This window comes from Papio anubis, chromosome 7 (assembly GCF_008728515.1).
Source record: "Papio anubis isolate 15944 chromosome 7, Panubis1.0, whole genome shotgun sequence".
Classification (NCBI taxonomy): Eukaryota; Metazoa; Chordata; class Mammalia; order Primates; family Cercopithecidae; genus Papio; species Papio anubis.
In genome coordinates, this window is record NC_044982.1 from 82,366,377 (window position 1) to 82,378,702 (window position 12,326).

Consider the following 12,326-nt stretch of genomic DNA (forward strand, 5'->3'; position numbering starts at 1 on the left):
TTTGAGATGGAGTCTCTCTCTGTCACCCAGGCTGGAGTGTGCAGTGGCACGATTTTGGCTCACTGCAAGCTCTGCCTCCTGGGTTCACACCATTCTCCTGCCTCAGCCTCCCAAGTAGCTAGGACTACAGGCACCCGCCACCACGCCTGGCTAATTTTTTTTTTTTTTTTGGTATTTTTAGTAGCTACAGGGTTTCACCATGTTAGCCAAGATGGTCTCAATCCCCTGACCTCGTGATCCGCCCACCTCAGCCTCCCAAAGTGCTGGGATTACAGGCATGAGTCACGGCGCCGAGCCTCACCTTTTTTTTTTTTTTTTAAAGAGGATAGAGTGGATAGTGCCTTCTCCCAGCAATTCCTATGTCTGTGACCCAGTGCTAGAGCTGCCTGTAAAACAGATCTTTGGTTGTGCTGGGCTGTGCTTCTTCCAGGGGCTGGAAGAAGATTGCGAGATTGGTATTAGAGGGAAGCCTGTGAAGATAGGTGGGAAATGAAAACAGTACAAATCTTGTGTAAAATAGATAAGCATCTCTTATTATTGGACAGTCTTTGTGGGAAGGTCTATGGCACATAGAAGATGTTAATTAATATCAAATTGCTAGTATTTTCTGCAAGATGACTTCCCTATTCCCAGATGAGGGTGCTATGTCCTCTTGCTAGACTACAGCCTCAGTTCACATTTTGTGCACACGTCTTTCCAGGGCTTCAAGCTCAGCCAACACCTCTTTGGGCAGATCCTGGTTGACCTGCTCTGTTAGGTAGCTCCGAATGTCACGAACCTCCTGTTCCCAAAAATCCTTGGGGAGGGAGAACAGCTGAGTGGTGTCTATAGCTCCGAGGCCACTGAGATCCAAGGCTCCCTCCTTTGGCACCAGCCCAATGGGTGTCTCTCGGGCACTGTCCTCCCCCTCTAACCGCCGGCAGATCCAGTCTAGCACCCGAGCATTCTCCCCAAAGCCTGGCCACAGGAAGTGCCCTGCCTCGTCACGCCGGAACCAGTTGACATGGAAGATACGGGGCAGCTGGGCCCCCTTGCGCCCCTCCATACTCAGCCAGTGTTCCAGGTAGTGCCCAAAGTTGTAGCCAAAAAAGGGCCGCATGGCAAATGGGTCGTGCATGATGATCTTCCCTAGGGAGGGGAGCAAGATGGGTAAGGAATCTTCCTTTTCACTGGAGAAGGGAAGGGCACCCTGCACCCAGTTGGAAGAAGCTGTGAAAGGCTCATGGTTCTGGCATATCTTCAGGGATGGGGAAAAGATAGAAGTGGGAAGAGGTGGAGCCATATCAGACTCCAGGGGTGGACAAAAGGAAGGTCTGGCTCAGGAAGGGAGAGAGGAAGTGCTGTGTGTGCACAGAGGAGAGGGAGGAATGGCGAGGGTGCTCACCTTTGTGTTCTGCTGCAGCAGTGGACTCAGAGCGCATGGCACTGCCCACAAACACCCCATGACGCCAGTTGAAGGCCTCGTATACCAGGGGTACCCCTAGATCACCAATGAACAGAGTCACAGGCAGCCCTTTTCTTTGGACCCTCACTCCAGCCCTTCTGGTGAGCTTGACTGGTACTGTCTCTCCTAGGACCTTGGCTATCCCATTTTCAGACCCTTTGCCTCCTCCCAAGTTTGCATTCACCACGGGAGAACTCTGGAGACAGACAGCTACAGGTAAGATGCAGGCCGAGGCTCTGGATCAGAGGGAGGGAGGTAGACCCTGATACAGACATAGCCCTTTTGCCAAGAACATGGAGCTCACATGTTGTTTACCTTTGGGTCTGCGGCCACCAAAGATTATTGCGTCAATGGGGACACCCTCTGGGGCCTCCCAGGCTGGGTCCATGATGGGGCACTGGCGAGCCGGGGCACAAAAGCGAGAGTTAGGATGTGCACAGGGCTCCTTGTCACCTGGCAGAGGAAATACAAACACTATTATTTCCAAGGTCATGTCGACCCCCAACACACACATATATGGGCACACATTCTTGCAGGGTTCTTTTTTTTTTGTTTTTTTTTTTTTGTCTCATCAGCTGCCTAGAACTTTGTGTGATAAGGAGCAGAGAGAAGGGAGCCAGGGCATCTCCAAAAGCTCAGGTTATTTAGCCATGAAGGTGCTGCCAGCTAAGCTATGTGAGAAAAGAGTGGGAGAGGAATTGGGGTTTGGCAGCACACTAATGTTTGTGCCAAGCTACTGGCACTTGGCACTGACCAGGGCTCAAGGGAATGGGGTTAGATATGGGCATAAGGTTATAATAATTTTTCCCCCAGAAACTATTTCGTTATTTGCGAGATTATTATTTAAATACCCAAACCTAAAGCAAAAACTGAGAATGTCAGCTTAGTACCTCAGACAATTGACTTTCCATCAGCAAACTGGGGAAGACAGACTCTCCTAAATTACCAAAATGCAAACAGGAATTTATTTTATCTTTTTATTTTTGAGGTGGAGTCTCGCTCTGTTGCCCAGGCTGTAGTGAGCGCAGTGGCGCAATCTCAGCTTACTGCAACCTCCACCTCCCGGGTTCGAGCAATTCTCCTGCCTCAGCCTCCCCAATAGCTGGGATTACAGGCACCCACCACCATGCCTGGCTGATTTTTTTGTATTTTTAATAGAGATGGGGTTTCACCATGTTGGCCAGGCTGGTTTCAAACTCCTGACCTTAGGTGATCTGCCCACGTCGGCCTCCCAAAGTGCTAGGGGTGAGCCACTGCACCTGGCCTGATTTTATTTTATTAATTAATTTATTTATTTGTGAGACGGAGTTTCACTCCGTCGCCAGGCTGGAGTGCAGTGGCACGATCTTGTCTCACTACAACCTCTGCCTCCTGGGATCAAGCGATTCTCCTGCCTCCTGAGTAGCTGGGATTACAGGCGTGAGCCACCATGCCCAGCTAATTTTTGTATTTTTAGTAGAGATGGGGTTTTGCCATGTTGCCAGCCTGGTCTTGAACTCCTGACCTCAGGTGATCCACCCGCCTCAGCCTCCCAAAGTGCTGGGATTATAGATGTCCACCCAGCAAGGAATTGATTTTAAAGCTAACAAAATGCTGGAGATTTCCCTGCCCTGCTTAGACCCTGATGAAGTGATAGGGCTTGAAGAATAGAGATAGGGATATCACATGGGTAGGGATAACCTTAGGAGCCCAGGTCATACTTGGCACCTTCAGGTGTCCTGGAGAGGGATTGGGACTAAGTCAGTGGCACATGTATGAAGCACCACTGTGTGGCCCCTGAGTGGACACATCCCCTTCTCTGCTGGAGGTTGCTGGTTAGACATGGGGGGTGAGGAAGCCATGGGGCCCAGATCCCCACTCTATCCCATCCCCAGCTTCTGCCTCCCATCGCAGATAAGAGCCATCCTTCATCAGCACCCAGTGCAGGACCCTAACACAGGGTATTGTTCTGGGAATTGAAGCTGGGGACAAGATGCCTTAGTTATGCCCCCGAATCTGGAGATGATGAAAGGGTTGGGGAACTAGCCTGTGGGGAAAGATGAAAGTTTCTTGAATTTCTCAGTTGGGTGGGAAGGCTGAGAGGGGCTTAATGATGGTGTTAGTAAAAATAAAGGGTGATTAGATGAGGCAAGGAGGGTGACTGCTAGGCCAGCCTGGCAAACCTGAATATAGGCTTCAGTGACCACAAGGCCACCCTCCCCTCCCACGCTTTTCTTTGCCCCCGCCTCGGTGTCTGGACTGCCTAACTGCAGAAGGCCATGGAAAGAATACTGAAGGTCCAGAGTGCAGGGCTCAGGGAAAGGTGGGACTCCCAGGCACCCGGGGTAATGACAGGATTCAGAAACTAGCTTCTGGGAAAGACTCAAGCACTGACCTAATTTTGTTTATAGGAAGGGATTGGGGTGAATGCTTTGGAGGGACAGGGGAAGGGTGAGGGTAACAATACTGACCTTTAGACGGTGGTTATTATACAGGGGACAGTGGGAGCCAAGTGGCAGGAGGACAGTCGGAGCAGAGGAGGCAGGTTTCCCTTTTCCTAATGGGTCAAACTTTATGGATAGTGCTTGGAGCCCAATACCTTCTGTAACAATGTTCAAAAGTCCTTCCTTTTCCTTTCATTAAAAAAATCCAGCCTGGCCGGGCGCGGTGGCTCAAGCCTGTAATCCCAGCACTTTGGGAGGCCGAGGCGGGTGGATCACGAGGTCAGGAGATCGAGACCATCCTGGCTAACATGGTGAAACCCCGTCTCTACTAAAAATACAAAAAAATAGCCGGGCGAGGTGGCGGGCGCCTGTAGTCCCAGCTACTCGGAGGCTGAGGCGGGAGAATGGCGTGAACCCAGGAGGCGGAGCTTGCAGTGAGCCGAGATCGCGCCACTGCACTCCAGCCTGGGCGACACAGCGAGACTCCGTCTCAAAAAAAAAAAAAAAAAAAAAAAAAAAAATCCAGCCTATATTTATTATTGAGAGTCTACTGTGTGTTTGTCAGTGTGCTAAACCCTTTTTATGCACTCTTTAATCCTCCAACAACCTCATGAGATAGGTACTATCACAACTACCTGCATTCAACTGATGTGGAAAGTAAAGCTTAGAGGTTGAGCAACTTAGCCAGATCACAAAACCAGTGACTGGTGGACTTGGGACATGAACTGAGATTTTGCCTGGGACTGGAAACTGCAGACGTTCATGACTTCTGTGCCTCCTAGCAGTCCTAGAAGATGGCTGGAGGTCGTGGAGAAGGCTTTTCCACCATTAAGGTGCTGAGGCCTGGAGGCTGTGCCACACCTTCCCTACTGCACATACCAGGTTTCCAGGGTTTGCCCAGCCAGGAAGTCACAGTAACACCAGGTGGAAGAGGCTGGTCAATGCCCTCCCAGTACACGCCACCATCGCTGGTCTCAGCCACGTTGGTAAAAATAGTGTTACTCTGGATTGTAGCCATGGCGTTGGGATTGGTGGTGGCAGAGGTACCAGGGGCAACCCCAAAGAAGCCGTTCTCAGGGTTGATAGCCCGGAGTCGACCTGTTAGAAGAAGTGAAAGAAAGGAAGGACCAAACAAGGAAAACTTGAGATGTAAGACCAAAGAAGGTCCTGCTCCACCCCTCCCTGTCCTGAGATGGACCCAAGATCTGATGAGGAAAGGCTGTCTCTAGGGTGGCTGGGCTGCCAGAGGAATGGAGCAGGGTTGGGTGTTCAGGAAACTTTCTCACTGACAAAGTCACTGTGAACACTAAAGAGGAGACCCCAAGGCTCTGACAAGAGCCAGAACCAAGAGTGTGATCTGAGGGTCCCTCACCTTCACTGTCAAACCTCATCCAAGCAATGTCATCCCCCACACACTCCACTTTCCAGCCTGGCAGTGCGGGCCGCATCATGGCCAGGTTGGTCTTGCCACAGGCACTGGGGAAGGCGGCTGCCACATAGCGCTTCTTCCCTGCAGGGCTGGTGATGCCCAGGATCTGTGCATTGGGGAGAGAGGGAATAAGAAAGAGGTCACCAAAGGTCAGGGCATGGTCTTCATGGGGAAGGACAGCTAGGGTTTAACAGGGAGGACCAATGTTTATTCACTATATAGGTGACTGCCCTGCCATTAGGCCTGGGTGAGTGGCAGGGGAAACCCCAACATTCAGCAGCCTGAGGCCAAAGTTTTGGACCTTCAAGTAGAGTCCCTGCCCACCAGCCTGGCACCTGGCAGGAGGGAGGTGAGGCTGAGGCACTGGCCAGGCCCCACCCCTGCCCCGTCCCCAGCAGCTGCCCTGCTCCTCACCAGGCCCTCACCAGCATGTGCTCTGCCAGCCAGCCCTCATCCCGGGCCAACCGAGAGGCGATGCGCAGGGCAAAGCACTTCTTGCCCAGCAGGGAGTTGCCACCATAGCCGCTGCCGAAGGAGACGATCTCCCGCTGGTCAGGCACGTGGCCAATCAGGGTTTTCTCTGGGTTGCACGGCCACTGGCTCACCGGCTCCCCTGGGGACAATGGGGTCATGGGGCTGCTGGCAGCAGCATCGTGAACTGGGGTGTCAGGGGCCAGAGGGATCAGGGATTGGCAGGAGAGACACTTGGAAGCAGTAGCAGCACCAAGAGGTGGCTAAAGCCCCCCACCTCATAATAACCATCAGCTTTTGTGCCCCTATTCTTGGACACGGACTTTTCTCAATCTTGTGCAAAGTACTCTGCAAACACAGCCTCACACCTCCGCTGGGACTGTTGCTCTGGATCTTGGGAATTAGGTTGCCAGAGAGGACAGGTTCTTAGGGTCTGTGGAGAAGTAGGACTTGGGATTTCCTCTGAGTACAAGAAGGCCTCTGTGTCCCCCTTGGGGCAGAGCAGGTGCTTACCTTGTCCTGTCAGGGGCTGGCCCACGGAGTGCAGACACTTGACAAAGTCACCATCTCCCAGGGCCTGAAGCACGGGCGTCCCCAGTCGGGTCATAATACGCATGCTTGCCACCACGTAGGCTGAGTCAGTGAGCTGCACCCCAATGCGGGACAGCGGGGAGCCCACAGGACCCATGCTGAATGGAAGCACATACATGGTGCGGCCTGTGGAGGAAAGCATCCCCTGGATGAAGGGTTCCAAACCTGTTCATATCTTCCATGCCCCTGCCACTCTGTCCCTGCCCTGGTTACCCTGCATGCAGCCTGGAAACCTCTCATCCACAGCTTGCTGGAAATCAGCTGGGGACATCCAGTTGCCCAGCTGCCCACGGGCCCCACCAGCTGGGAGAGGTACCGTGTCCCGCTGAGAAGGAGTTACAATCACCGTCTTGCTCTCTACTCGTGCCACATCCTTGGGGTCTGTGCGGGCCAGCCAGCTGGGGGAGAGCGTACTGTCAGGAGGTTTCCCTTGTCCCTAGACCCACTTTTTCAAGTCCAACTTTGACTCCAGGTCTTCTGTTGGCCTTATTTTTCCCCACCCAATCACATCTCAGGCCCTTCCTCCAGACTTTGCCCCATCTAAGGGGTGTTTCCCCAAGGTCTCAGCCCTCTGGAGGTCTCTGCCCCTGGCAAAATCTCCCTGAACTGGTGAGAAAAAAAAAAAGCAAAGGATCTATTTATGTCAGCTTATTCATTTAGCATTAAAATAAAATACAAACTACAAACCAGACCAGGCACGGTGGCTGACGCCTGTAATCCCAGCACTTTGGGAGGCTGAGGTGGGTGGATCATTTGAGGTCAGGAGTTTGAGACCAACTTGGCCAACATGGTGAAACCCTGTCTCTACTAAAAATACAAAAATCAGCTGGGCGTGGTGGCGCATGCCTGTAATCCCAGCTACTCGGGAGGCTGAGGCAGGAGAATTGCTTGAACCTGGGAGGCAGAGGTTGCTGTGAGCTGAAATCATGCCACTGCACTCCAGCCTGGGTGATACAGTGAGACTCTGTCTCAAAAAAAACAAAAAACAAAAAACAAAAAAAAAACAGTTTCTTTTTTTTGAGACAGAGTTTCGCTCTTATTGCCCAGGCTGGAGTGCAATGAAGCGATCTCGGCTCATTGCAACCTCTGCCTCCTGGGTTTAAGTGATTCTCCTGCCTCAGTCTCCCAAGTAGCTGGGATTACAGGCATGCGCCACCATGCTGGGCTAATATGTGTGTGTGTGTGTGTGTGTGTGTGTGTGTGTGTATATATATATATATTTTTTTTTTTTTGTAGAGACGGGGTTTCTCTATGTTGGTCCGGCTGGTCTCAAACTCCCGACCTCTGGTGATCCACCTGCCTTGGCCTCCCAAAGTGCTGGGATTATAGGCATGAGCAAATCCCAGTTTCTGAGTCCGTTTACCCCAAAGCTCTCATTCTTGTTCATTCCATTAGGATGTTCTAATTAAGTTGATTATGTCTTGGTGAACCCAAAGTGGCCTCAGTGCACCTATCTTGCAGGTTGTGGAGCCCAAGGCTTACCAGTTATTGTACTTGGGGAGCTTTCGGATGAGGCCCTGCTGCTCCAGCAGGGTCAGTGTGGCAGTATTCTCAGCCTCAGTTCCATCACAGATGTGGATGCCCTCTGGTTGGCACAGGCGGGCACTGTGCTCTACAAAATCTTGAACGCCAGTGGGAAGCTGACCCAGATCTCCACTAAGCACTCGCAGAGTCTGGATGCTACGGCATGATGGCCAGCCTAAGGGGCTCAGCCCATGCCAGCTAAGCCTACAGGAGAAACAGGGAAGCAATGAGCTAGCTGCTGTCATCGAGGGTGGACGGGGTGGGTGGTGGGGAGACAGAAAGCTTGGGCTGTTGCAGCCTGCTAAAACATGTCTGCATGCAGGGACCATGAAGAGCAGGTTGCAGTTGGTGTGTGGGATGTGTTCAGGACACATGTACCTTGTAGCCTTCATGAGGCTTGAGGAGGGTGTCTCCTAGTCAGTTAGGGACAGATATGGCCAAATGAGCAAAAAAGGCACATGCCTGGCTGTGTGGAAGTGTCCATGTAGGCATGCTGATGTTACTGCATGTGTAGCCCATGCCCATGTTTAACTGTTTAATCAATGTTTAGAAATGAGTAGGGGGATGGCTGGGCATGGTGGCTCATGCCTGTAATCCCAGCACTTTGGGAGGCTGAGGCAGGTGAATCACGAGGTGAGGAGATCAAGACCATACTGGCCAACATGGTGAAACCCCATCTACTAAAAATACAAAAATTAGCCGGATGTGGTGGTGTGTGCCTGTAGTCCCAGCTACTCAGGAGGCTGAGGCAGGAGAATCACTTGAACCCGGGAGGTGGAGGTTGCAGTGAGCCGAGATTGTGACACTGCACTCCAGCCTGGGCAACAGAACGAGACTCTGTCTCAAAAAAAAAAAAGAGTAGGGGCCTTTGGCCCAAGTGTCAAGAAGCTGGGCCCAGGTGACAACTTCATATGTCTGGTGTTTGAAGCCTCATCCATTTTATTTCCATTTTCGAGTATAGTTTTTTATAAGTTAAAATGGCAACTGTTTTTATTCTTTCCTTCTGGTGTGTATGCTGTAAGACTATGAAAGCCCCAAGCAAAGGTCCCAGTCTTTGCAGTGCCAGGTTTCTAGATGAGGACTCTTGCACAGAGAATAGGTGACTGGATGCTGGGCTTCCAGGCCCTGATCTGCTGCTGCCCACTTGGACCAACAATGATTGTGTAAAATGTTGCCCTCGGGTAAGTATTTTTGAACTGTGCGGAAGGTTGACCACTGGGGAATGAGTGTCACTGGCTGGAGTTCATGGGCTTAATTCTTAGGAGGTCAGCGTCCTGTTGTCTGTCCTCTCATGGCCCTGGGGGAGAGAGAAGCAAGGTCTGCTCTGATTGGCCTGGACCCAAGGTGGAGTAAGCCTGAGAGAGCAAAGGCCATGAGAAGGATGTTACTCTCCTCCTCTACCAAGGCCTCGCCCATCAGAAACTGCCCCCACACCCAGGACCGCGTGATTCCGTGCTTCCCCTGGCTCTCCTTCCTAGAGGCCACATGCCTAGAGAGCTTTGGTGTTGGTGGGAGGGTGAAACAGCAGCCTGCTGGCAGCTGGGACTCAGAGGGTGTTAGCCTGGGGAAGGGAGAAAGCTCAGAGCATGGATGCGGGAGCTTGAGTCTGGCTGGGGTAGAAGCTGGGGTGGTTTCCGCTAAAGCAGGATAGATGATCAGTGTGGCCCCAGGGGCAGGGGAGGAGGGTTACTGGGACCTGGGTCTGTTCCTGCCTCAGAGGGAAGTTCTCCCTGAGCATTAATCTTCAAGACACACATCCTTGAGGAGAGCCTCTCTCCAGCTGGAGCCTCGCTCACGTTCTCTCTTGTGAAGCCCCCACACCCTCCTACAGCCCCCTAAGTGGGACCTTTCCTTCAAAGACTACCCACAAGGGCTGCCCACGTGGAACGGGCTGTGCGAGAGATGTGGGTCACTTCCGACTCTGAGACAAAACTGAGAAGAGAGACCTCAGAGAATAAATAGAAAGGAGACTAAGAGGAGGAGCAGATGAACAGGACGAGCCTGGGGGCTCCAGGCCTGGACAGAGGAAGAAGCCAGCTATGTAAGAAACGAAGGCAACTTGGCACCCTCCTCCCACCTTGCTTGCCTCCCTCTCCTGGCCCCAGGTCCCTCGGGCTGCCCTGGACTTCCCGCCAGGTTCCAGTCCTTCCAGTCCGGGAAAGGCCGGGAATGGATGTTTAACCTTCCATCTTCTTTAAGGGGCTCTGAGCTCAGTCTCCTGGGGCTCACGTACCCTTGTCCCCAGGGCCCTGCTGCCTCTCGAAGTACCCTGGGGCGCTGGCTGGGAGCCCGGTAGAGGTCCGAGGGAGGTATCTGGGAAGGAAAGGAGGATATGCGGAGACCCGACTCAGCAGAGACGAGCGAGGAGGGAGAGGAAGTTCTGAGAGTGACAGACAGAGATCGCGCGGTCGGAGGCGAGCGAGGCAGAGAAGGGGAGGTGCGGGCAGAAACGAGGAGCACAGGCCGGCTGCCCTCCCAAGAGACGCACGGCGCGGGAGGCCAGACCCACAGCAGTCGCCCCTGCCCGCCTCCGCCTAGGATGGGAAACCTGGCGGAGGCTGAGAGCAGGGGAGCGCCACTGGCAGCCCCGAGGGGGCGAGCGCAGCGGAAGGTGCGGGTGGGCCCCGGGCCGGGGGTCACTCACCGCAGGCCGGGGCGGTACAATGCGGCCATGGCACCTGGGCAGGGGCTGCGGGGTGGCCACGGAACCGAGCGGAGCCGGGGAGATATGGAAGGCGGGGAAGGAGGGAGCGCGGCGAAGCGAGCCACAGCAGAGGCTGGCGGGAGGCGCTTAAAAAGGAGGGGGGCAGGCGCGGGGGCGGAACCTGGTAGGGCTGGCGCGAGATTTCCTCCGCCCTGCCAGCAGGCTGGCTCCCTCGGCCTTGGGGCTCCAGGCCCCAGGTCAGCCCAGCCACCGCCCCAACCTCTGCCTCCCAACCGCCAAACCCACCTCTCCCATTGGAGGACTGGGTCCACCCTTCGGCCCCCGACTTCGAGGTCCCGCCCCCATCCGCCACCGCCCTACCCGCCGCACATGATGTAACTTTGAGGACTCTTGCTCCCCGGAGAGACACTAGGTGGCAAACAAGCTAGGAACGAGGGGCGAGGCCAGGGGCGGGAGGCCAAAGGGCCAGACGTCTAGAAGTTAGGGGGTTGGGCATTGCCTTTTCAGTTCCTCCTCCTAGGGACCCGACGCCCTGAGCCCTGGGCCTTTCTGTAGTCCAAGTGCCCAATGCTAAGGTCCACTTAGTTCCCAACTCCTAAATCCCCGCTTCTCCTCCTGATCAAGGCTCCTTTCTGTCTTACTGTGAAATGGTGGAGTCTCTCCACCCCTGAGTCTCTTCCTCGGTCCTCTGATCTGGTCATTCTCCTGCCCTGGCACACACCCCACCCCCGACGGAGTCTTACTCTGTCACCCAGGCTGGAGTGCAGTGGTGGATCTCGGCTCACTGCACACTCCGCCTCCTGGGTTCAAGCAATTATCCTGCCTCAACCACCAGAGTAGCTGGGATTACAGGCGCCCGCCACCACACGCGGCTAATTTTTTGTAGAGATGGGGTTTCTCCATGTTGGCCAAGCTGGTCTCCAACTCCTGACCTCGTGATCCACCCGCCTCAGCCCCCCAAAGTGCTGGGATTACTGGTGTGAGCCACCACGCCCGGCGTGGTCATTCTTTCTCTCCACAATCCAATGAGGAAATGCATCTGCTCACCCAGCTACCACCGTAAGGTCCTCAGGTGATTTCTCAAGCTATATCTCCATTCAGACATCTCTCTCCAACCTGAGACCACTGGATATCACCCACAATGCTATATAGCACCTCAAACTCAGCTTACCTATGATGGGTGTCTGCTCAGCATCCACTCCTCCTTTCTGGTAATAGCACCCTGATTTTCTTCTGGGGAACCATCCCCTCAGTCTGTATTGTCATGTGGGTCTTATGTCACCCCTCTTGGGGGTAGGCTTGCAGTTTAGCCAACTTTTGTGCTCCTCACTCTGGCCACAGCAATCAGGGATGTTCAAGGATGGGCATGAGATCCCTCTCCGGGACTTTTTCTGAAAACTTTGGAAGTGAGCTATTTCTGCTGACTTGCTGAGCTGGTAGAATATAAACCTGGAGCTGCTGGGTATTAGCTTGGCACTGCAAAGCAGGAACCTGTCTAAGAAGCCAGCCTAGAGGAAGCACAGCAGGGAGATGGCAAGCAATGGATTCCTGATTTCAGTTATAGGAATCGATGCATTTCTTTTCTTGCTCAAGCTAATTTTAATTGGAGTTCTGCCACTTGCAACAGAAACAATCTTGATTCTCAGATTTCTTGGTGTTCTATGCTGGAACATAGTGGGATAATGAGAGCTAGTCTCCAGCTATGGGCTTGCTGCTGGTCCCCGTCTCTTCCCCCTCAGGCTGTAGCCTATACTCAACCTCAGGTATATGTATTTGGAT

General features: G+C 53.4%; 2 protein-coding genes across 9 annotated transcripts in view; one reads left to right on the forward strand and one right to left on the reverse strand.

Annotated features, from left to right (window-relative positions):
- The window catches only part of NRL (neural retina leucine zipper), a 39,893-nt gene that overhangs the window by 13,633 nt on the left and 13,934 nt on the right, over positions 1 to 12,326 (forward strand). The window contains exon 2 of one of the 6 annotated variants that reach the window (XM_009211271.4): positions 1,575 to 1,660. The exons of 2 other annotated variants lie outside the window; for them this stretch is intronic. The gene's annotated coding sequence lies outside the window, so the exon portion shown is untranslated. Of the gene's footprint in view, positions 1 to 1,479; positions 1,661 to 8,650; positions 9,924 to 10,387; positions 10,494 to 12,326 lie in introns of those variants that run through there. 3 more of the 6 variants (XM_031669182.1, XM_009211273.4, XM_031669183.1) reach the window with 3 other exon arrangements.
- Positions 513 to 10,818, reverse strand: PCK2 (phosphoenolpyruvate carboxykinase 2, mitochondrial). 3 transcript variants are annotated; one of them, XM_009211269.3, is made up of 11 exons: positions 10,527 to 10,682; positions 10,116 to 10,195; positions 7,841 to 8,086; positions 6,572 to 6,756; positions 6,281 to 6,484; positions 5,722 to 5,909; positions 5,240 to 5,402; positions 4,747 to 4,965; positions 1,760 to 1,897; positions 1,385 to 1,480; positions 674 to 1,128 (listed from the first exon to the last, which is right to left on the reverse strand). In XM_009211269.3, the coding sequence occupies exons 4-11, from the start codon at positions 6,627 to 6,629 to the stop codon at positions 674 to 676; spliced, it is 1,521 nt and encodes a 506-aa protein (XP_009209533.1). In that variant the 5' UTR covers positions 6,630 to 6,756; positions 7,841 to 8,086; positions 10,116 to 10,195; positions 10,527 to 10,682. The 3 variants fall into 3 exon arrangements, with proteins under 3 accessions (XP_003901666.1, XP_021796745.1, XP_009209533.1); XM_003901617.3 differs by lacking the exon at positions 10,116 to 10,195 and having other exon boundaries at positions 513 to 1,128; positions 10,527 to 10,818; XM_021941053.2 differs by having other exon boundaries at positions 513 to 1,128; positions 10,116 to 10,651.

Excerpts from the sequence above, each read along its gene's own strand:
- PCK2 (XM_003901617.3), bottom strand. The coding sequence starts at position 10,555 with ATGGCCGCATTGTACCGCCCCGGCCTGCG. Across the intron at positions 6,485-6,571 it reads GTTTCCAGGCTGCATGCAGG|GCCGCACCATGTATGTGCTT; the intron begins GTAACCAGGGCA and ends TTTCCTCCACAG. Across the intron at positions 1,129-1,384 it reads TGCTGCAGCAGAACACAAAG|GGAAGATCATCATGCACGAC; the intron begins GTGAGCACCCTC and ends TCCCCTCCCTAG.